Source organism: Haliotis asinina, chromosome 12 (assembly GCF_037392515.1).
Source record: "Haliotis asinina isolate JCU_RB_2024 chromosome 12, JCU_Hal_asi_v2, whole genome shotgun sequence".
NCBI classification, from domain to species: Eukaryota; Metazoa; Mollusca; class Gastropoda; order Lepetellida; family Haliotidae; genus Haliotis; species Haliotis asinina.
In genome coordinates, this window is record NC_090291.1 from 26,215,288 (window position 1) to 26,241,247 (window position 25,960).

General features: G+C 39.4%; 1 protein-coding gene across 1 annotated transcript; it reads left to right on the forward strand.

The window, feature by feature from the left end:
• Window positions 1–4,629: 4,629 nt before the first annotated feature.
• On the forward strand, window positions 4,630–10,669 carry LOC137259048 (uncharacterized). The gene is made up of 6 exons (XM_067796757.1): window positions 4,630–4,723; window positions 4,860–4,919; window positions 5,536–5,658; window positions 7,542–7,680; window positions 9,964–10,064; window positions 10,570–10,669. Exons 1-6 carry the CDS (start codon window positions 4,648–4,650, stop codon window positions 10,626–10,628), a joined length of 558 nt encoding a protein of 185 aa, XP_067652858.1. The 5' UTR covers window positions 4,630–4,647; the 3' UTR covers window positions 10,629–10,669.
• The last annotated feature ends 15,291 nt before the right edge of the window (window positions 10,670–25,960 follow it).

Consider the following 25,960-nt stretch of genomic DNA (forward strand, 5'->3'; position numbering starts at 1 on the left):
TGAAAAATAGCGTTACCGTTATTATAGCTAAAATGAATAGAATTTTTAATAAAATAAGAATAAAAACGGCGGCTTCGGTTTAGAAGCATTTACTGCCAACAACAAAACGACGGAGGTCACTGACACACATTTTACAAACATAGACACGTAATAGAACAACACAGATGACGTCACTATTGAGAGTGACGACATTCGACCTTGACCTCTGCTCATACTACTAGCCGCCATTGTTTTCAGTGATCAACAATGTTAGACTTCAAGTCGATATTTTCATTGCTGTATGTTGTCATTTATAGTACAATCGTTATGGTTGGCACAGGCAGGAAAGTGCATAATGGCACATTCACATGTGACGAATGTGAGCCAGATATATGGTCAATAATGAACCCAAGTTCAAACGAATTGTAGGTGATATAAGAGTAACGCTATTTTTCAGGGCATTATCATTTGCAGAAGCCCGAGGTCTTTCATTAACTGCCCGACGAAGGAGGGCATTTGAAAAGATCTCGGGCTTCTGCAAATGATAATGCCCTGAAAGATAGCGTTACCGTTATTATAGCTAAAATGAATAGAATTTTTTTTTATAAAAGAATAATAAAAACGGCGGCTTCGGTTTAGAAGCATTTACTGCCAACAACAAAACGACGGAGGTCACTGACACACATTTTACAAACATAGACACGTAATAGAACAACACAGATGACGTCACTATTGAAAGTGACGACATTCGACCTTGACCTTTGCTCATACTACTAGCCGCCATTGTTTTCAGTGATCAACAACGTTAGACTTCAAGTCGATACTTTCATTGCTGTATGTTGTCATTTATGGCACAATCGTTATGGATGGCACAGGCAGGAAAGTGCATAATGGCACAGGCACATGTGACGAATGTGAGCCAGATATATGGTCAATAATGAACCCAAATTCATTCGAGCCGTAGGTGATTGAACTTCAACAGCTGAGCTACTTATGACGTCACCTAACAACGGGCTTGATAATGGCCCGTCGTTAAGGTTGAGCGGTCCAATATCATTTGCAGCGGCCCGCAAATTTCTGATAATAGGAGGTCCGTATCATGATAATTCCATGTATTTTAGCTATAATAACGGTAACGCTATTTTTCAGGGCATTATCATTTGCAGAAGCCCGAGGTCTTTTCAACTGCCCTCCTTCGTCGGGCAGTTAATGAAAAGACCTCGGGCTTCTGCAAATGATAATGCCCTGAAAAATAGCGTTACCGTTATTATAGCTAAAATGAATAGAATTTTTAATAAAATTCGAATAAAAACAACGGCATCGGTTTAGAAGCATTTACTGCCAACAACAAAATGACGGAGGTCACTGACACACATTTTACAAATATAGTCACGTAATAGAACAACACAGATGACGTCACTATTGAGAGTGACGACATTCGACCTTGACCTTTGCTCATACTACTAGCCGCCATTGTTTTCAGTGATCAACAATGTTAGACTTCAAGTCGATATTTTCACTGCTCTATGGTTTCATTTACGGTACAATTGTTATGGCTGGCACAGGCAGGAAAGTGCATAATGGCACAGGCACATGTGACGAATGTGAGCCAGATATATGGTCAATAATGAACCCAAGTTCAAACGAGCCGTAGGTGATTGAACTTCAACTGCTGAGCTACTTATGACGTCACCTAACAACGGGCTTGATAGTGGCCCGTCGTCAAGCATTTTGCGGGCGTTATCAAGTTACAGTGGACCGCTCATTTCTGATAACGTGCGGTCGTTTTAATGATAATTCTATCCATCTTAGCTATAATGAACTTCAACAGTTGAGCTACTTATGACGTCACCTAACAACGGGCTTGATAATGGCCCGTCGTTAAGCATTTTGCGGGCATTATCAAGTTACAGTGGACCGCTCATTTCTGATAACGTGCGGTCGTTTTAACGATAATTCTATCCATTTTAGCTATAAATGACATATATTCGCATATAATAACTACTTATGTATTCCTGACACAAAGAAAACCAAAGGTTATGTCTATGTCGCTTTGAAAGTGCTTCTTTTTTCACATCCAGACAATAAATGATTGCAAGTTTTCATGCATGAGTGTTCCTTCAATAAACGTTAATCAACAGACGTTAAACAGACATTACAACGATTTTGTTTCATTATGTGCTGGGTATTGGTATACGAAGGCGTGGTTTGAGATGTAAAATAGTCCACGGAATCGTTCAGAGTGTCCAAAACTTGCTAATGTCGATGTGAGGTCAAAGGTATTTTTGTAAAATGCCGTGAAAGTTGTTATTTAGATTATACTATAACTTAATTTAAGTTTGTGATTTTTTGGCATATGAAAAACAGTGCTGAGAAGGCTGTCTGACAGGGTCAGCATGGCATCTTCAAATGACGTCACAGCAACATACCGTCATAACGTCATGACGTCACAAGTCTTGTTCCATTCCCTAGTGTTGACATTCGTACTGTGTCATTCCTCCAAGCCCTATGCAGATCACGGAAAGACTCGAGTAGTTAGGAATGCAGTGTTGGATCAACAGCCCGTTGCGAGATGTTTGAAGTAAACTTAGATTTAAATTTTTGATACTCTCTTGTCGGTTTTGAACACAGATTTATTCCGTGTTAGCTATTATAAGGGTAAGGCTATTTTCAAGGCGTCATCGGTCTTTTCAACTGCCCTCCTTCGTCGGGCTACTGCAATGACAATGCAATGAAAAACAGCGTTACCGTTATTATGGCTAAACTGGATAGAACTTTAGATAAAATAAGAATGAAAACAAAGACATCGGTTTTGAAGCGTTTGCTGAAATTAACAACAAACGACGGAGGACACTGACACACTTTTTACTAATGTGGACATGTCAGAGAACAAGACAGAAGGCGTCACTATTGAGAGTGGCGACATTCGGCCATGACCTTTGCCAATACTACCATTCGCCAGTGTTTTCAGTGCTCCACAACGTTAGAGTTCCAGTCGATGTTTTCATTGCTGTATGTTGTAATTTATGGTACAATTGTTATGGCTGACACAGACAAGAAAGTTCACAATGGCACAGGTGACGAGTGTGAGCCTTATATATCATCAATAATGAGCTCAACTTCAAAGGGACCTAGGGTGATGAGCTTCAACAGCTGAGCTGCTTATGACGTCGCCTAACAACAGCCTTGATAATGGCCCGTCGTCAAGCATTTGCTAAAGCACACTCCAAACTAATCGTAAAATCGAAACGTATCAATCTCAGGCATCTGTAGTATATGTCACTTGTGACACTATACATTTTCCCGGGTGGATCTCGACTCAAAACTTGATGAAGATGTCTGCCAGGTATTTCAACGTATATATCTAAATTAAAGCTCTGGGAAAGATGCCCCTTTGCAAACAACAAACGATTGTCTGTCGCATGTGTGTACCCATGCAGGTACAGAATTTCGTTAGAAGCAGCTGCAATATGGGTTCGCAAATATGTTGTCAGCTCGTTTGAAATAATCATCTGTTATGTATGAAAAGGGTGCAGGCTTCAAAGCTGCTTTAAAGGACGTTTTTTGACGATATACTGGTATCATGTCATCTTCGATAATCTACTTTGTTGGCAGTTTCGTTTGGATGTTGCAATTATGTATGACAATATTTTGTTTTTGTTATCGAAATCTTTATAGGCTGTATAATGATCCTTTACGTTTCTAGTGACTCAGAAGGAAAATGTTGACATCTGATGAGATTTCCAGTACCTTGAAATCAGTACCCTAAAACAATGTTATAACAAATAGTTTACGTAGGTGTTAGCAGGTGCTTATTGTATTTGCAACCAACCAACCGCCACTGTTAGAGAACTGATCTATCAGGAAACAAATATTAAATGTTCTACACAGTTGAAAATTTCTTTACTGAAATCCTTCATAACAACTCTTGCGCCCAAGTGGCCTATCTTCACCTGTTGCCTGTCGAATTTGATCAATAGCACCACACGATGTGCATTCCCAGTAAGGGCATTCCTCCTTACAATTGACGTTTGCTGCTAATGTTACTGTTTTTATGTACACAGTTCTGGAACTTGATGTTTTACTTACCATGTTTAGTACGTCTTATATCTAAATATATTATCCACCCACGAATCACAAATCCTGATTTTAATGACGTCCAGATTTAATAAATACAGCAATGTTACCACTTTGACGATTCGTGTTAGTAGGTCTAAAGCAATGGCGGCGTGTATAATTAGATAAGAGATCAAAGATGTCATCACGCGACACCATCCAAGTCTCTGCAAGACCATGAATAGTATCTAGCGTATTCCCGTATGGCCGAACATTCAAAGTTACTGTAATAAAGCTTTGCAATGCCAGTGAGATGTGAATCGCCAGCTGTGTTACTTTAGCAGATATAGACTAGCTTTTCTTTTTATTCACTTTTTATTTAACTTAGTACTTAAGATACAGAGCATCTTCATAATTCTTTCGTTGACGTTCAAAGATTATGTTATGCATATTCACTATATAATAAACACCCGATGACGTGTATAGAAACGTTATTGAAATATTTATGTGTTATGTAGCCATATTCTTGTAAGCCGTCGCCACCAAGTCTATAGCTGCGTGGGTTGCTAAATAGATAAAAGATCACGTACATGTATATATAGGGAGCATTGTATGTCTGTCATATATATTTACACGTCATTGTTGACCGCGACTCGTGTAGTACAAGAGGCAATGATGTTTCAAACAGGTCAGTGTTGCGTTTTTCATACTGGTAGTCCTCCTGGAGTTTTGTAAGTCACCGGCTTCATACTTCCTCTTCCTTTTATAGGTTAACGTCTTTCAGTTCGTGCTGTGTTTCTATACACCACATGCATGTGTTTCAGGTTCTACTCTGAACCTGCTGCTTGCGTGGGCGATGACGAGTCGGGCGTTCATTCTCAATGGTAAATAGTAATTACAACTGTCTATCGATCGATTCACCAACTTCGCTACTGTACTTTCTGCACATATTGTATGCCACAAACATAATATTGCAGCTCCTTGTGAGGTAACTCACCGTGGCCCGATAAATGATATATCTCATTTGAGAACATGTGTAACGTCCAGGTAGACTGCCATGTGCTTGGATTTAGTTTCAAACATCCTGGTACATCCTTGTAATTGCTTTGCTTCACCTTCGGGCTCTCTTTTAACACCCACCTTGCAAGTTATACAACTTGACTCTTGGGACATTCGCATATTGTTCTTATTAAACAGTTAAAACAGAAGAGTTTATTCTCGAAATCCAGCCACCAGGGGTACATCAGAATAAATATATACGTTCGTGTATAATAAATTATGCAAAATTGGCAAAATGACAGAAGTGGAGGAAATACATGCAAGAGGCTATCAAGTAGATAGGCAAGAACCCTGTGTGCCATGCACAACCGACGACTCACCAGTTGAACAGTTGATCTACACGAATGTATGGAACTAGAGAAAAGGGCGAGACAAGGAGACAGTGACTGCAAATCATACAAGTGGTATAAAACACATATGGCAGTTTGTTGTGTGTTTCAGATAACGTTAAGGGCGAATGTTTTGATAAACTTGGCACATGCTCTACCTATGGTGCAGACATGTGTAGTCGAAACAATGGGCTCTGGGCGAGAGCGTACTGCCAAGCAACATGCGGGTATTGTGGTAAGTCAGTAATTAATAGTGTTATAGTATGGCCAGAGGTGGTTGAGAATTTTAGGAATATGTTTAATTGCATTTCTTGTATTTAAACAACCATAACCAGCTATCAAATGTTTGATTTCATTCAAGAGAGACAACTCCGTTATTACTTTTTTCTTAGTTTGTGTTTATATATATTTCTCTGTCCGTGTATATGTTTGATCTTTACTTTACTTACATGCCTGAAAATGAAATTAAATGTACATCTTATTGTTTTTCTCAATGGTTGATGGTGGCTATAATTAGAACTGACAAGCGGTGGTTATGCGACTGTGGTCTTATGAGGATTTCAGACACTATCACAACCATCATATCAATCGGTATCTCACTGTCGCAGTGTCAGTACAAATGAATGTGCAAATAGAAGCAGTTGTTATTCCCAATAGCGAATACCAAGCCAAGGTTCGACCCAGTCTAATTAGACGCCTTAGTCCATGACTATTAGAATATCCTACTTCCCGTGTGCAAACTAGCAAAACGGTCATTTCTTTTGCAAATATGTTTCAGAGTTGAGAGTTGTTTTAGCCTTTAACTCAAAGTTTATGTTTAAGTAGTGCTTTGCATAGTTTAGGGAAGTGTCAAAGTTCAACGGTTCCACTATTTTCATGTTTTGAAATGCGTTTTACTAAGCGCGATTTGATTGGTTTGCCATTCTTGGCAATAATGACGTACGAGAGGGGTACGAGTCTACATGTAGGTCACGGTAAGAGATGAGTAGTTACGAATGGGAGTATGCTATGCAACACTGTCAACAGTGAATAAACGGTCGCTAAAATAGCGTTTTTGTCAGTATTCAATGTTGTCAGTTTGCAGAAATATTAGCTAATGGTATCTATGTCATCAGAATGCCCTAAGTGTATATGCTACAGGTAAAATATCTGTGTTTATGCAAATTTTCGTTTGTTGGACGATCAGTGTCAGTGACTGGGAAATTTTGTAAGACCTGCCAAACAAAAAACAGTAGCCTTTGTTTGACTGGTTAAATCCGTTCGGCCGTCTCGCGTTTTATTGGACACTCATGGGTCACTCAAAGGTCATCTGACGCGACCTCCTACTAGGGTTTAGGAGTGCAATGGATAATACTGAAACTATGTTTACATATACTGAGATTAGACCTATCACCAATATTGTGAGCGATGGTTGGTTGAAGTGCGTCATCTCTGTTAAATCTGCAAAGTATAATGACAGTTTTTCCCCATGGACTGAAACAATATTTCTTCTGAAAGCATCAAATCAGCCCAGAGACCATATAATATTATATGGTCTCTGATCAGCCCAACCATATGTAGCTGTATGCACTAACGGAAAACAGACTTGTGTCACGAATTTGCCAGCGTTTGTTGTAAAGGGCGACATTGTATATGAAGCCATCACAGAGCTACGGCGATCCTAACACCCATACCTAAACATATGCTTACTACTGGTGTAGCGCTAAGGCACCCAGGTCCAGTCTTCCCGACGGTTGTGTTCTTGGGTCAAGGTTACTCAACAGAAGGGGTGGTGGTATGTCTGCTACACGGAGGCGACATAGCACAACGCGTCGTCATGCTGGACAGTTGAAAACAACGCATGTACATGGCATCCTGTGGCATCTACCTATTGTGAGTTGCCTGAACTGGCCCTGTCCTGTGTACTGTCAGTCTGTAACCTTAAAACAGCCTGGCGATGGCTGCACGTGCTGATGGTTCTTGTAAGTGGGTTTCCGAAACGTTATGTTTTCAAAATATAGGTGAAAAGGTGGGTGGGAATTTTAGTTGATGGAAACATTGGTTGATATTCACACCAGGTTGCCATTGTGTGAACGTTATTCACGTGGTTTATGTGTTTTTATGTGTATTATCGCACAGACACTTCAAAAAACGCCCACAGTCACGGCTGCACATACAAAAACGTGACGTACCACGACGGCCAGACATGGGAGGACGGCTGTGACTATAAGTGCACATGTGTCGACGCTAGCAACAACTTTTTTACGTGTACAGAATAGTAAGTGCTGGTTTACTGAACCTAGGAAATATCTTCGGTAGTAAGGGTAAACCCAATCCGTTCCTGTACATGGGTGGATACATGGCCAATAACATGCTGAACATATAGTTTGCAATATTTCTTGCTCGGAACATCCAGAGGTGATACTTTGGAGAGATGCCTACAATCAAATTGTATAAGGGCACTAGTGGAAATGCGTGCAGCCTGTAAAGAAAGAAACATGTAAATACGAGGCAAGTGTGCTCTCGACACAACACGTTGTCTCACGTCCCACCCTATGTGAGTTCTACCCTACAGTGTTCACAGTGTCTGGCAGGTCTAGATATGGGGCATTTTCTTTATTACGTACATTGTTTCATTGTCTTAGACCCATGCCCTTTGCTGATTAAGTGAAATCAAAACAGATTCTGAATCGTTCTTGTATTTTCGACAGAACTTTGTATTAAAAACCCTTTTCACTTTAATCACAATAGCCTATGGTAAATGACAAATATTATGTGTATTTTATTTGTGTATAATATTATTTCTCCGTGGAAAATGTTAATATTTCCGTTGGTAATCATCGCACCGCTTTTTACACATAACTCAAATGACTTAAATTATCACGGTCTCTGCATATTTGGTAGATAGTTGTGTGCCGGTTTGGTATTTTGGATTATATAATTCTTGACCCTCGGGAGAAGTTAACTCCAACTCTTTTGGAACACAGCACTCTTCACGTTTAACAGATAGCTGTCTGCATGATTATAACTATAGCTCCCTGCTGGCTGCCGCAAGTGTTATCGCCGCGTGACAGTTATCGCCAATACATCAGTGTCACGCGCGCGCAATTTCGGTCATTTCTCCCACGGTATTTAATAACAATCAAGGACAGCAAGAATCCATTATCACTGACCCAGAGTACTTCGCTGCTAACGACTCTGCAGTGACGCAATTTGTGACGGCTGTGTTAAGAGATCAAAACCTGTTTTTGGAAGGGTCTGTAGGCTCTGATAACTGCTGCCCAATATCGACTGACGTAGTAATCAAAACAATTCGCCGCTGATGACTTTACCGTCAAGAAACGGTTCACACGATCTACATAACAGCAACTTCATAAGAGTCATTAATCGTATCATTTCCTTCCGATCTACTGTGAAAACACACCCAACAAGTCACGCAATCAGTTATTCGAGGTTACTTGGTGATAAAGATATATATTATTTCACGAATAACGTGAGAAAAGAACCATACTGAATAGCAAAAGGAACGCAAATTTCGAAAAAAATGAAATCTCATAAAAGTAAGTGGTCATGTTCATGTCTTCTATTTAAAAACTTGACGGAGTTGCGTTTCTTTTGCAGTTCATTATATTTGTACTGCCATGATTCCCTTCCGCCACGTTATAACACACAATTGGCGGTAATGAAGCGGCTGGACACATCAGTGAATAGCTAATTACGTATCATAATTATTTCTGTTTCATTAATTTAGCAAAATACCTGCGAAAATATGGCGATAACTGTTCGGCAGCCAGTAATAATTCGGCAGAAGGTATCTATATAATTATGGTCTGGATTATATCTATATTCGTATGGTCTGGATTATATCTATATTCGTATGTCTGGATTATATCTATATACGTATGGTCTGGATTATATCTATATACGTATGGTCTGGATTATATTTATATACGTATGGTCTGGATTATATCTATATTCGCATGGTCTGGATTATATTTATATACGTATGGTCTGAATTATATCTATATTCGCATGGTCTGGATTATATCTATATACGTATGGTCTGGATTATATCTATATTCGTATGGTCTGGATTATATCTATATTCGTATGTCTGGATTATATCTATATACGTATGGTCTGGATTATATCTATATACGTATGGTCTGGATTATATCTATATTCGTATGGTGTGGATTATATCTATATTCGCATGGTCTGGATTATATACCTGTATTCGTATGGTCTGGATTATATCCCTCCTCATGTTAGGCAGATTCTTATCTGTATGTTTTTAATGTGGTTATCATCACGTTAGGTAGATTATTATCTGTAAGCCTTGAATAAGGTTATCTTTACGTTAGGCAGATCATTACTTGCGTTTTTTGAATGTGGATATCTTCACGTTTGGCAAATTGTTATCTGACGTTTTGTCATGTTTTTGCGTACGAGACTGATTAGTGTGCATGTAGGCATACGGGTGTCTACAGCAGGCAACATATGGTTAACATGGCTGCTCGCACGGCTGCTTTAATTCTAAATGTGTTTTTTAACTACACAGCTGCCCAAAGCGTGAAACAGAAGACATGGCAGACGGGTGTCACTGGGAGAAAGTTCCATTTGAGTGTTGCGAGGTAGAACTTTGTCCTAATAAGAATATAGGTGAGTCATGTATTTTCAGTTGTAAGTTGAGTTGTGAGTGCTCAATAGAGCTTTCACGTAAAGATGTTCTACATTCTGATGCATAATATTGTATATAAAGGGGTGAAATTCAGCAGAGTACATAAGTCTATGTAAAAAAAAGAATGACAGCACGAAAAGCGTTTCAACATTCTCTTCTAGGTGTCTTTGATAGTCGTCTGTATGTTTTGAATAGGACTGCTTACGTCTGGCAGATAGTTATCAGTGTCTTTTGAATATGACTCTGTTCTACGTGCTTGGAATATAACTTAACGACCGGGAGAACTTTCCTAGCTGAAGATAAAGCTGAAACGCGTGGGAGGGAAATTGGAGTTCTGGCAATATTTTGTTGGTTTCTTCTGTATAGTTTCAACTATTTCAACCTTCCATATTAAAATGGTAATGAAAATATTACTTTATGAAAAAAATGTTTCTCGGTAATGGAGCTGCAGTAAGTGGAGTGTACACGGCTGTATTTTCGTCTCAGGAGTAACAGCTGGTGGATACACATCGACCGAATCGGCAGCCTTCACACCTAAGAACTGACCAAACACAGCTGGATCCAAATAAAACATATCCACCCACAAGACAATATTTAAAACATTTATTTCTAAACCTTATTGCTCTAAAATGAGAGAATGAGAGAGAGAGAGAGAGAGAGAGAGAGAGAGACAGAGACAGAGAGACAGAGAGATTAATCAATTCGGTTGTGGGGATAATAACATATCATCCATGTTGTAAATTAACATTTGTAAATTACAAATCATGACAAGGACCAGATCTAACTTGATCTTTCCAAAAGCACATTCATATGATTTCGAAATATATACAGTGAGAATTATAGGCTGTTTTTAACACAATTAGTCGTTAACAGAAACATATAGTTGTTTGTGTTAAAATTGCACTTTTCGTGCCTGTACACGTTTCTTATTTGTGAACGTACAATGTTTTGGTTCATAGCATTGCATTTTGTTAAAAAAGTCCAGTATCAATGAAGTATTTATACAAATTAAGCTAAATGGTATATAGATGAAACTGCGAACGGGACCTCACGTCACCTCGTGCAGACATTCCACCTTAGATACGGTGGATTCAAACATTCGAAATCCACACTGTCATTGATTGTCAAACTTTTGTATATTAAGGAGCGCTCAAATTACACATAACAATATGAGCTATTTAGTTAACATGAAAATTGGGGTTAGTCGAGGTTTAGTCAGCATTGTATTGCAATGCACAAGCCTCAAAGACGACACTCGCATTAGACTTAGCGAAAGGTTATTCTGTAGACAGGTCGATGTCGTACACCTGGTAAACACATGGGTATAATTGTTATGAATGTCGGGACTGTTTACGGTGTACTGCTGGACAAGTGGCATTTGTGGCTCAGAACTTACAGCATTTCCCTCGATGACCCCTGACCCCTCACAGGTAGCAGGCAACACATCGGTCATGATCACCGCTTGGAAGTGTCATGGCGGACTCCGGGACCTTGCGAGAAAGAATATTTGGGTCGATAGCATCAAGGCAGGGCGAGTTGAAGATGGGATAAGAGAAGTTGAATTTGTGCTAGTTTAGTCTAGATGGTTTGTCCCGAATCGCCAATAAGCACAGTGAGACAATATGTATACAGTCTTGTGGTCAGTGATGGCCATAATTTGAGCTGCACCGAAGTGACACCTCGTCAATACGGTCACCCCGATGGTATGGATAGAGTGATTTTTGTACAACTCTTGCTTAGTGATGGCATGGTGTTCATGTCGTCGTCTAGTATTTGTTTACAAACAATGTAAACAAGCGAGGTAACTCTTGGCATGTTGTTACTATAGGGACTCGCATGATCCAGTTTAACACAGAAAAAATATACCTACAGCACGTGACCGGTTTTTGACCAATGGGTAGCCGACATGACTGGGCACGTCGAGATAAAGTATGTTGTTGACGGTTGAATAATAGTTTCCTCTGGAGAAGTGAACGTCTTAGCTACTAAGACAGAATGTAATTCTTCGGGTGTTGAAATGACATGAAATGTCTAGGTCTGTAGTAGCTACATCCTACAAGTAAGCAATATCTTTCACATGTAATCTTCCTATTTCAAATATATCACAAACCATGGTCATAGACAGGTCGACTTGGTGTATGTCTGGTGGATGTAGCAAATATCACCCTAGACTTTGTGATATTATCAGATCGCTACCCCCATGCCTCAGTATTCGATAGTAACGACCTCGTCTTACGAACGGTTAAACGAGATCCCTCCGTTGGCACGTTTACGGTATGAGACTTGTTGTAGTTCGTTATCCATCGGCTGCGTGTGGTGATGCTGTGATGGTGGCGTTGTGGCGTCCATTAAACGATCTTTGTTGTACCTTTCCCAGCTAATCCACAACAGGATGCACACAGTAGTTATCACAATGCCAATATCTGACGCAGATTGGACATGGACAAACATTCTCAGTTGAAGGTCGATTTCGTGTTTTGAAATGAACATCATCAGAGATATGTTACTGCACACTGACACCACACAGAGAAACACAACAAAGAAGATGATTGACTTTGAGGTAGAACCTGCCTCGCGGCGAGGGCCATCGAACAAACTGTTTTCCTCTTTGGCAGTTGTGGGCTTCTGGGTACCATGATCCTCTCGTGTGTGGGGGACCCTGAGACAAGAAGGGTCCGACCCTTTAGGCATGGAGGGGTGTGCCATTTCCAGATTCTGGCTTTTAGAGTGCCCAGAATCAGTAAGGAAAGAGTGCCCACCATTAATGACAACAAGAGGTGTGTATGCACGTGACGCATCTTGCATCCTTCCACTAATGCCGTCCACAGTCGCACAGGTTGTCGCTTGATCAAAGTTCATGTGTCCAGTGTGTCCAGCAGGCTGACTACCTATCTCAGTGGCACTTGCAGGTTGGCATGCAGTCGACCTCACAAGCATCACCGCCATACTGTCCCTACTAGACTCGTCTTCTCTCTTGTGCACTTGTTTTGCGACAGGAAAGGTGTTGGATAAAAGCTCCCTAAACCCGTTCTCAGACATATTAGCGCGAAGAGAATGTGGCATGTTTTAGGAATCTATAGTCAATGACGTAACGTGATCTTTTCACAATATATTGGTCGTGAAAGGCTTCGATTGTGGCATTCCCACTTCCTCGAGTTTGTCTCTGGCAATGATTAATTTTGGCAAGATTACAAGAACATACGAGCCAACGTCATCTACTTCAAGCGAACCGGTAGTGTGACATGGTTAATTATCAAGTACGTATAGCTAGCGCGCAGACCGAATAGATGGCTACAATCAATACAATGACAATATGCTAATCTTTGTCACATCGGAAACCAGAGAAGGTAATTATCGACTTCCAGATGGACAAGATGACCTAGCTCGACTGGAATTGTACATTGTTACATAGTACCATACAGAATGGGGATCCACATATAATGAATGTCATAGAATTAACTGGTCCATTCTATGCAGTGACTGCATGTGTACATTCAACACTGTTTACAATAGTGTTCCCGCCTGTTTTTCCAACACATAATCATAGATTGTTTACAGTTACGTTCGTAGCAACCTACAAAGTAGTAGCATCTGTTTTGAAAATCACAAATTTCTCAAAACAACGATTATCAAACACTAGCCTAAGGATGTGATTGATAGTGGAATCTGTATTCTGTGAAGCTAACACAGAAGAAACACAAATGGTATTTAGAAAAGCTATTAACTGAACTAAGACAATGCCTCTGATACAAGCGCTATCTATTTGAATGAGATAGAAATTAATCACGTATGTATTATTGTGAGTAATAATTATCAAAAATACCTAAAATTATGACAACTTGTTTTCACACATTGGCTTATCTGAAACTACTTCAACAGCTTATTGTTGTCCAAATTACCACAATGAATTCTTGAATTCATTGCCTTGAATTCGTGTTTTGGCGAAAATTTACAAACTGACCCCTATTAAAGAATGGACGCTCGGAAAACAGACTAAACATTTCCAGTAAGACGGTTTGCTGTTATAGTCTTGAAGGGCGGTAAGGGAAGGATGGGAAATTATCGGTTTGTGTATCATCGGTACTGAACAGACGATTTGTCAAACATTGATCCACTCGTAGAGACAGCTGCGTATGAATATCCCGACTGCGATGTGGCCGAGTCTTTCCCACTCCCACCGATTGTTCATTCAATGTGTTCGCATGCTTATGGCACTGATGCACATTCTGTGGATTTTGGAGGTGACCACAGAGAGAAAACGACTATGGAGTTGTCGTGATAATACTTCTAGTGTACCTTTGTTGTACACTATGGAGTTGTCATGTATTTATGCCGCCCCTAACCACAACCGCCCGCATTCAAAACGTCAGGTGTGAGTCTGACGTTGGTTTGACCTTCACTTTGACCTCTCCAGTCAGAAATATGCCTATCAGGTAAAAGCAAAGTGTATGGGACTCATAACATAAACCATTATACATGACCAGCAACATAAACAAAGACAAAATGGTTCCAAATGGTGATGTACATTATGGTTCGAATTGTCGTCATGCAGTCCATGCCAGCTGATTATCAAAGATACTAATAGAAAACGTACGCGTTTAATTTCTTGACAATATACAATCAGGGTGTTACGTCGTAAATTGTAATACAAACGCCAGGTGTAATACTTGCAGCAAATTGTAATAAACTTGACGTAAATTGTAACACAAATTGACGTGAATCGTGATAGCGCAAATTGTAATAAAATAGATGTAATTTGTAATAACGTTTGGTTGCGGTAAAATGTAATAAATATTTACTAACAGTTTTAATCACTCGTAAAAAACGCGTGTTTGTTTTTCTTTGCATTTCATGATACATCATATAAGATTGTTGTGACGATAACTCAAGACAGAAATGATGGATATTGTTCAAATTTGGTTCCAAGGTATATTGGCGAGATTAACACCCGTTAAAGTGAGTGACCTTGAAATATTTTGCAAGGTCATAGCAAACATTTGAGTGTTTTGCGCCGCCCTTAGCAATATTCCAACTATATGGCGGCGGTCAGTGAATTCAACTGAGTCTGGACCAGACAATTCAGTGGTCAACAGCATGAACGTCGATCTGCGCAGTTGGGAGCCAATGAACTGTTTCAAACAAGTAAGCGAGTCTGACCACCCGATCCCGTCTGACACTGGTTACTGAAGCACAAGTTATTGATGACTTATATTCTAACCCTGACCTTCGCTGACTTGGTTGTGATATTAACCTCAACTGGAAGCCAGCTATTGTTGAAAAGTAGATTATCGCGTAATTCCCTCAGTTAAAGACTTCGGTAATGAACGAAACTCATATTTGTGACCACATCGTGTTAAGGACCCAGATATTGGCATATCTTATTTCTGGTTCCGATCATTCAAACATATTAAAAGGTTTTCAGACTTGAAGGATGAAGCTCGTTAAGAATCTGTTGCCAGCTCCTTTTAGAGAAGGTTCGGGTCATAAATATATCATCGATTTTACCCGCAAATGTTGATTGTGATGTGAATTCTCACATGAATTAAAGAGGCATCGGCGCAACACAACAGAAACCACCTACCAGTTGAAACTGTGCAGCGAAGAGCTTGCATTATTTGGCAAAATAATAATTAAAATTACTTTTGGATATTGGTTATTGGCATTCTTTTTGAGGGGGGCTTCAAAGTCAAATCATTACGCCACGTCTTGACTCGGCGACCCGGAACATCGACATTGAAAGAATACACGCTGGAGATTACCAAACTTTTGTTGCCAGGCGTCTTAATATTAAGTATGAGCAAGATATCAGGGGTTGGAACGCAGTCAAACAATTATAACAAATGAACGTCCCCGTACAGGCAGACCTCGAGTTACCACTGCAGCCCAAGATCGGTACTTCCGGGTACTACATTTGCAAGATCGCACTTCCACGGGGGAGAGCACTTCAGCAAAGGTGCCTGTACTATCCGGTCAGACTATACGGAACAGGTTGAAAGAGATTGTCTGAGAGCCATTAGACCCGACGTTGGGGTCGTGCTACGTCGTCATCATCATGCTCGGTGTCTCCCTTACCTGAAAGTATCCACTTGGTTGTATAGAGTTTACCCCACTTGGTTGTATAGAGTTTACCTTTTTCTAAAATAGTGTAAAAAAATCGTGCACCAAAATGTATTTGTGGTCGAGTTATACATGTTTGAAAATACAACATTTTCGCAACTCGTCTCTCGCATTTCTTTTCTTTCTTTGTTCTTTTCTTTTCCTTTTCTTTTTTGGATAGAACACATGAATACATGAAAGTTTTCCTTGTTAGATATACCCGTTAGAGTATTCATCTTAATTTCACCAAAGGAAATTTATCATTTTTTCAGATAATTTAAACTTAAATATGAGGAATGATGTTTCCATAAAAAGCACAATTGTATACAAAAGAACAACCGTGGTTTGAATCGTGGGGATAGCCAAAATAAATTTGTTGCGCAAATTGCATTGAGAAAAACATTCAGTAGATGGTGGAAATAAGTCTATAACCTAATCAGAAGATTGCATGCCAGCCATTTTGCAAAATGTTCAAAGTTTCTTGTGTTTAAGTCTAATTAATAAATGTAACCAACCAGTTTTACTGTAGAAAGCGAATATTATTGGCAGACTGGTTACAATGTTTGCTCCTTCAAGGTAAACCATTAAGCACGGGATAATTATTTAATATCCCAGACCTCAGAAGCATATTCTAAGATAGGTCCAGCATACATTTCTTACATGCTTGGTGGAATATTTCTCGAGAAATATTTACACAACCTATCCGAAACCTATTTGCAAAACCTATCCGATCTCACGTATCGTGTTTGTTTTCAATGTACTACAGCAAGCCTGACCACCCGATCCCTTTAGTAACTTCTTCTGACATGGGTTACTGAACACAAGTTATTGGTGGCTTATATTCTAACACGGGCCTTCACGAGTAGCAACAATCTGAGGATTTTGCCAATATAAAGATTGTTACCGCGATAACCCAAATGGACAAATCCTAGCTAAGTGATGAAAATGATATTCCAACATGATCAATATAATATCTCTAACTGTCCTCTGTGTCATGTCCTTTCGCAAATGTCTGTTGAGGTTTTGATACGTATCCATATAAGGAAGGGACGTTCGAAAAGTAGTCAGACTCACCTAGAATATGATACAATTGCAGCGGTTTTTATATTTTATGTTTTGTGTAATCGACGCTCATGCTGTTGACCACAGAATTGTCCGGTCAATTGTGCGGCGTGATACACAACTCGCTCAAACTTTTGCTGTGACTCTGAGGGGGCAGGTTCGAATCCCGGATGAGACTCAACCAAAAACGTACATGTACTTGTATTTGAAATCCCAAATACGACATATGTTGAGTGGGTGTATGAGGTAACCTAATGGTTAAAGTGTTCACGATGAAGACCCGGGTTCGATTCCCCTCATAGGTAAAATGTGTGAAGCCCATTTCGGGTTCCCCTCCGTGATGAGATATTCCTGCTAAATTGTAAAACGGCGCAAAACCATACTCATTCACTCACTTATCGCCAGAGCCTTTAACGAGTGAAAAGAATCTTTCAGAGTGACTAATGTCATGTCTTTGATAGATCATGGCATAGGGTGTGTATCGCCTATGCATCCATGGCTACGGCATCTGCTACATAATCGGCAGCTTTCTTAGAGAAGGTGCTATGTTATAGTATTACCTCAAGATAAATATACACGTATGTACTAACTGGCGAACATGACACATCTGCGCTGGAACCACTGTTAATTATCTATCACATCCATGATGCTGTTGAACGAACACAGAGCAAATTTCCATTTTCTGTTGAAAATACGACAAAAGTTATTGTGACCCTCCAACAGCAAACAAAAAGAAGATTTAACTTTTACTGTCGCGAATAAAATATTATGAGTATGTTAACGACCAACAGTTCACATGAGCAGGGTTCACAAGTAAATCCACAAGGTCAGTAGAGAGTGTATCCACCTCATGCAATGATAGACTCCTTGCACCTTCTGCTTATTGCGGGTCCAGGGAAACACATAACATTCTACCATGACTTCAGTACATACTGGATTGGTTAAAGTCATCCAGATTTACTAGTATATAATCACGTTATGGAGAGCAGAATGGAGATAACCTCATGTGATGACACGGTTTCGGTTTTAAATCAAATTTAGAGCTATTATATTTTCGTTTTTTACCTCTGATTTTCCAACACAGTATGTTTATCTCCTAATTGTTCTGCTGTTCATCTCGGTCAGCGTGTATGGCTTTGAAAAGTCTAGGGTCGTCTTATTGCAGGAACGCTAGAGTGGCCATTTGCAACACCTCGTCTTGGTACTACACAGCTTTCAAATTTCTTTTAGTCCCAGTCACTGGTGTCCTTGCTACAGCTGTTTTCCCATCGCAGAACATAAAAAAGGCCTCACACCTCCAGAGTGATCCCAGTCCAAAACATATGGTGTGATTTAACGTTCATCAGAATTGGCCGTCTGAGAGGACGTCTTGAATGGACGACGTAGACTCGAAAACTGGGCGTCGTGGACCTATTCCGTGGACACGTAGACGTCGTCTAGCTGTAATAGCAGATCTCTTTTGCACGGCTGTAGTTTATTCATCAAGGTTACTGGTCAGAACTCGTGTCGGAGGTGCATGATTCGAATCCATCGGTCTTGACGTGACGTCTATCCTGGTGAACGGCCACTGCGGGGACGCCCTATTACTTGTTTTGGTACGTGATACTTATGACTATGTTAGCGGTTAGAGAACTTCGAAAATCTAGGTTCAGGATTGCTAATTGGTGTTTCTGTGGACGTTGAAGAAGAGTACAAACTGATGCATATCTATTTAGCGCTCCATCTCTTATTTTTCCCAAGGTGTGACATATGTCGAAACTGTTCCAGAACGGAGAATTGAGGCACTTCCGCACGTCTTAAGACTACATTTAGTGGAAATGGTAACGATCTGACTGTCTGCCGTCTGAAAGTGCATTGCTGGCCATGTTTCTTGATAATGTCTCTCGTCTTGCAAAACTGTGTCCAATTAGAACAACTACAGATGCGTTTCTTTGACGCTTTTAACACACTCTTTCAAGGGTTTAAATCCAGTTATGTATTCACGAGATTACCAAATAAAACATCTCTGTCACAGTGTCTTCTGCCCCTGAGTACAAATCATCGTAAATGATCGTGCTGTGGTAGACACCAAAATGTTAAAATCGGGTTAACAAAAGACTCAAAGCATGACACTTACCAGTATAAACTTTATATGAACGACATCCCTAGTTCAAGAAATAGAAAGTCATAAGCTCTTTGGTACTTCGCTTAAAATGTGTTAGTATACTTTGATTAATGGCATTGATATTCATTGTTGGTATGATTATTTTTAACCTTTAACCATAATACGTTTAGATTTTATATGTGGACCCGCTATGATCAGAGGTAAACATCACTTGAAATCTACCAAATATCAAGTAAAGTAAAACCTTCCTTAGAACTCGATAAACTATAACCTCAATTGAATTTATTGGTGATAATAAAACACAGGGCCTCTTCAACCGACAACTGCTTAAAGATGGAAAGTTACCGACGAACAAAATGCTGGCATGTCATTCAAGGCTATTGCCACAGATGTTTTGGTAATCTTACGCATCGTCTTGTGTCCAAAGGGAGGTCCGAAATTGGCGGCGTGTAGAGTCAGACCACCTGTCAGGGTCATGCTCACGATCGGCAAAAACACCAAATTTGGGTTCATCCTTGGTAGATGCATTGCAGAAAATATTATTTTTAAAGTTCATATGGAACGATAAGAAAGACAAGATAAAGCGATTTAATTTAAAGCAAAAATATGAAGAGGGTGGTTTACGTAAAGCCTACACGTTTAAAGAGATGTGGCCTAAACGCTATAGTAAAATACATTCTTCTGTTTATGCTTAAATCCTAGTAAACAATGCAAAATCGAAAACTCGCTTCGGAAAGACGCACTCGATGCATTAACTATTTTGCGCTATGAATGTAACAATGATATGATGAAATTCTTATGCAACCTATTTAGGTGAGATTAAAATTTAAAATCACTTCAGCAATATTTGAACCATATCGGGACGACAACACATTTGGTTAATCTGTTTATATTTAACTGGCTTCAAAACGGAATATTACAAATGGCCATGATTACCTTGCATTTTCAAAACTTAAAGCTAAATGTGATGTTTGGAGATAGGTACTTGATTTAAATCTAAATGGAAAGAGGTTACGCGAACAAAACGTATAAATTAATCAAATTTGTCAATATGTTCCCCTTGGAGTGAGTGATTGTGTTAATAGTTTATGTCACATTGGTAATATTGCAGCTATATCGTGACAAGATTTTAATTTACATCAAGATTAAAATTAATAAATTTGGAGCATAAAAACCTGCCATCGAAGGACAGTAAAAATACTAGATTATCACAGATATGAACATAAAACTAGCATGTGTAACTAAAACAGTGTAATTAAGGGGACAATACAATATAAATCACGAGCTATAGATCACCAACAACTGAAGGTAGATCACCATACTTGTGACCATGGTGACTTTGCTACCTGCATAGACCCTAGTTGGATTTACATCATTTCTTCAGCTGTTAGCAATTTAGACACATCTAGCCAAAGTGAGTGAGTGAGTTAATATTTATCGTCACATCGGCAATATTGCATCCATATCGTGACGAGAACAAGTAATAATGGCATTGTAGAATGAATTAATATAAGAAAATAAAACCCTGTATATCACAGATATCCATTTAAGACTAGTAATTAAATCTGAAACAGTTTACGATAGTGGACAATACAATGTAAAAATGTGCTATAGATTGCCAACAACTGAAGGCAGATCACCACACTAGGCATCACGGGGACTTGCACTACTTTTGCTACCTGCATGAACCCTAGCTGGATTTACACCATCACCTCAGTCGTTAGCAATTTGGGCACATCTAGCCATACATTTAAAAGGACACATATACTACGATTAAAATAGTGGAGAGTTTGAATTTACTTTGAATGTTTATGGACTTACGTACGGTCTCAGGATGACAATAATTTTACAGTACTTTAAACCCCCTTCAGGACACAGCCACTAACAATCTTAGTTATCGATGTAAACTTCCAATCATAAAATATTTATCTATTGACAAGCCTGTTATCAAATCTATGTGTTTTAAAAATGGTAGAATTAAACGAGACCTTTTGTTACTAAAAGGATCCTTCATAGTTCCTGATTTGAAATATTTATCGACATATTATTTCGACACAGTCAAGACATCTAGGCAAAAATTTATAATACACATATGCTAAACAGTGGAAAGTTTAAACTTACTGTGAATGTTTTGGGACTTACGTACCCTCTCAGAAGGACAATAATTTTACAGCACTTTAATCCCCGCCGAGGGTACAGTCACTAACAATCTGATTTACTAATTCAAACTACCGATAATAAAATATTTATCCATTTACAAATCCGTTAGCAAATCTAGTTCTTTTTAAAATGAAATGATTAAATAAGGACTAATATCGTTAAAAGGATCCTTCAAAGTTAGAATATTCCTAGTGATGGAATATTCAACACAGTCCAGCAGGACATGCCTGTGATGTCATCACAAGGGATACAAAACGGAGGATCTTCACCTTTCAACAAATATTCATGAGTATGTCTTGTATAGCCAATGCGACATAGTCGTATAATGAGGTGTAACCAATGTAGGGTTTTATTGCATGTAATTTATTGATACCTACTTGAGTGTCCCACTTCTTCTGCATCATATCACGGACAAAAGGTCTAATTGTAGCTTTATAATTTGAGTATGGAATAAGAACTGGAGTCACAGATTTGTTGAGCGCTGCCTTGGCAGCAAGATCGGCCATGGTATTCCCAGAAATGCCAGCGTGGCTGGGTAACCAACAAAGGACGATGTCCTATTGGCCAGTAGCAAGCTCATTATATAATTCAATAATTTCTGTTAAAGGTGGATGTTTACAAGAAAGATTTGTAATAGCCTGAAGGCAAGAAAGAGAATATGAAAATATGATATATTGTTTATATTTAGGATGTCTCTGAGCCGTCAATATGGCGTTTGCTTCTGCAGTAAATATAGAGCTGTTATCAGGCAATCGGGAAGAAATTGTTCTGGATCCGTTGACAGTGGCACAAGCTACAGCGCCACCATCCTTGGATCAGTCTGTAAATAAGGATTTATATGCATTATATTTAGTACATAATTGACTGAATTCTTGTTTATATTGGAGTTCATTAGTTTCTGATTTATTAAATGTTTTCAATGTTAGGTCCACTATATTATTCAGCTCAATACTGGCAGCAAAAATAAGTGGTTTTGTTCATAAACAAAGAGGCGGAACAAGATTTCTTATTGTATAAATCCTCATACAGAGGATTGAAAACACAGTGACCAGCAGTGTTGACAGCTGGGTGTGTTGTGTCCGAGATAAAATTGGTACAAGTCAAGAAATAGGGAACATACTGCCACATATTTGGCGCTAGGACGTGCCAGATATATGAGTGAGTACCATGGAAGTTTCAACTGATGTTTGGAGGGCCACCATTGGAACGTTTTGTCAAAGATTGAAAAAACGTGGCTGGAAGACCCCCGTTATTACGCTAACGCCGGGTATCAAGATGGTCGCAAGAGTGTTTGTGTACATGTGTATGCTTGTTGTCTTGTCGGGTGACGTTGAAAGCAATCCTGGACCCAGAACTGGTGGGCGGTACTATAATAGTGACTCCAGTAAGAACGGAGTACAAACAAGATTGTCAACAAAAAACGTGGCGGGCGAATGTTTACCGGGTGGGAGTGAACAGGCACAGTCCGACCCGACTAATATGGCTGCCATTGCAAAGACGTTGAAAACAATCCAGGATGAGATATCAGCTATGAACTCAAAGTTTGACAGATTTTCTAAAGACTTTGGAGATAAATTAGCTGACCTAAAGGCATAAAATGAGGACTTGAAACAGAAACTGTTTGATCTAGAAATTAAAACTGACAACATCGAGGCACAGTCACGTAGATCAAATCTGATATTTCATGGACTCACTGACCATAAGGGGGAATCGTGGGAGGATAGTGAAGCCAAAGTGAGAAACTTCCTTCGCGATACCCTTAAACTAGAAAACGCTGATACTGTACCGATAGAGCGGGCACATCGACTAAAAGCCAAAACAGCAAATCGTCCTGTCATTGTAAGGTTTGCCACTTACAAGGATAAAAGTAACATCCTTAAAGCTGGAAAATCGCTCCTGAAAGGTGATACAAATTTTTGCATCTCAGAAGATTTCACGGAGAGGGTGAGATGGCTTAGATCACAGCTCTTCCCATTCATGGACCATGCACGAAGTGAGGGTTGTACTGCCTTCTTGAGCTATGACAAGCTCGTTTTCAACGGCAGCGTCTATATTTTTGATGAACTTAAACACGATCTAAAGCAGATCGGTCAGCGACGTAACTGGATTCAGAGACCCTCATCTACACAACGTAAGGACAAGGCTGACAATCCCACGGGCGATAACTCTTACAGCGTGACGTCAGTGACGTCCAGTCCAGGGCGACCGGATATTGCATTGGAGCATGGCCGTGGCCCCAGTGATACTCGTACTTGTAATGACCCGTCCATTGACTCACCTGATGAAACTGTTTCCTTCTGTACTTGGAACGTAAATGGGTTGCGATCAGCTTTAATCTTTCAAGATTGTGTATCCTTTGTTAACCTGTTTGACGTAATAGGCTTTACAGAAACTATGTATAATGATACACAAGCTTTACTTAACACTACATTGCATAATTATTTCTGCTTTACAAGCGAAGCGAAACGTCGCCACAGCCGTGGCAGATACTCCGGTGGTGTCACTGTTTGTGTTAGGGATCAGATAAAGATGTATTTTTCCAGAATTAAACATACATGGGACAACTGTATTGTCATTCAATTAGTTAATGTTGATTTCCCTTACCCCGTCTTCTATATATGTATATACGTACACCCGGCTGGGGCGACGGAGTACCATGGTCTAGACGACAGTGGGATCAACTTGCTGGAGAACAAGCTTCACCAAATGAAAACAGAATTTGGTGTGAATTCTACTTTCATTATATGTGGAGCCTTTAATGCGAGAACAGCAGCTGACGATGATTTCATTTTTGACGATAATGTTCATTACATACCTGTAGATAATGACTTGTATACTGAAGACCCCTATGTAAAACCGCGACACAGTTGTGAATAAGCATGGTCTTGAGATGCTCACTCTTTGTAAAACAATGAACATGCATATCGTCAATGGACGTACCACCAGTGATACCTCTGCTAACTGGACATTTATTTCTAACACTGGAACCAGTATAGTAGACTATTTTGTCATCAGCACTTGCTTATTTCCTAATATGGAGGATATGTCAGTCCTCACAAGGGCAGAATTAGATCACCTACCACTTGTATTGTACCTTTACTAATATTTTCCCTACACAGCAATACAAACGTCCATAATGACATACCGATGGTACGAGTACCTCGCTTTAGAATGAATGATACTAGCTATGAACCCCTACGGGCGGTGGTCTCTGATAATATTATAGATACATGCATGGAGGAATTTGTTTCATCCCTAGACATTGATGTTAATGTCGCTGTTTCCAAATTAACAAATATTTTCCAACTACGTATACTCTGCTCCAGCGTGGGCTATAATGCAAACAATTTTAAGAAAAAAACTAGTAACCAACCACCATGGTTTGACAATGAATGCAACTTTCTGAAATCAGAGAAATATTAATATCTCACTTAACTTAGAAAGTATCATTGCAAAAATAACGTAAGAAATTATTTGCAAGCTAAAGCAAACTTTAAACGTTACTGCAAGTTGAGGAAAGTCCAATACGATAAAATGCTTGCAGATGAGATCTCAAATGCCGCCTCACAAAGTGATTGCAGATTCTTCTGGTGAACAGTGAAACGTCGATTGTTATCAGATAAAGGAACGAGTAACATCACACCAGACGCATGGTTCTCCTACTTTCCGATCTACTGAATCTAAACAATAAAACCCAAAATAACTGGTTCGATGATGCAGCGTATAGTTTTGTTGATAACCACACTTGTGAACTTTGTGAATCCTGTGATAATTTCCCAATAGATCTTACTAATGATATACTGAATTGTGTAATCACAGAAAAGGAGTTACTTAACAGTATTCGGGATTTAAAACCAGGTAAAGCCCCTGGTGATGATGGTATACCACCTGAATTTTTAAAGCTGAGCACTTCATATTTCTTACCTTTTCTACTCTTGTTGTTCAATAAAGTCTTGGATACTGGCGTATTTCCAGATAGCTGGAATACTGGTATGATAATCCCGTTATTTAAATCAGGGCCAAGAAATAACCCAAACAACTACAGAGGCATATCTCTCTTGAACTGCTGTGGGAAGGTTTTTACATCAATCATAGAAAAACGTTTAAGAGTTTGGTTAGATATTAATGGACTAATTGCTGAATCTCAAGCCGGGTTTCGCCCAGCGTATTCCACTGCAGACCAAATATTTACTTTACAGGCCTTATGTACTAAATATCTGAGTAAGCACAAAGGTAGATTTTATTGTGCATTTATAGATTTTAAAAAGGCCTTTGACCTCGTTGACAGAAGAAAATTGTTATGTCTCCTTGTAAAAAATGGATGTCATGGTAAAATCTATAATGTCTTAAGAAACATGTATTCTTCCGTTAAAGCAGCGGTCAAAGTCGGTAATCATAAGACACCATCGTTCACTACATCAGCTGGAGTTAAACAAGGTTGTATTCTAAGTCCGG

What these genes read in the sequence shown, in the direction of transcription:
- LOC137259048 (XM_067796757.1), top strand. Translation starts at nt 4,648, where the DNA reads ATGTCTGTCATATATATTTACACGTCATTGTTGACCGCGACTCGTGTA. An exon ending in TCGGGCGTTCATTCTCAATG is followed by an intron (nt 4,920 to 5,535) that starts GTAAATAGTAAT and finishes TGTGTGTTTCAG; the next exon opens with ATAACGTTAAGGGCGAATGT. An exon ending in TTTTTTACGTGTACAGAATA is followed by an intron (nt 7,681 to 9,963) that starts GTAAGTGCTGGT and finishes TTAACTACACAG; the next exon opens with CTGCCCAAAGCGTGAAACAG.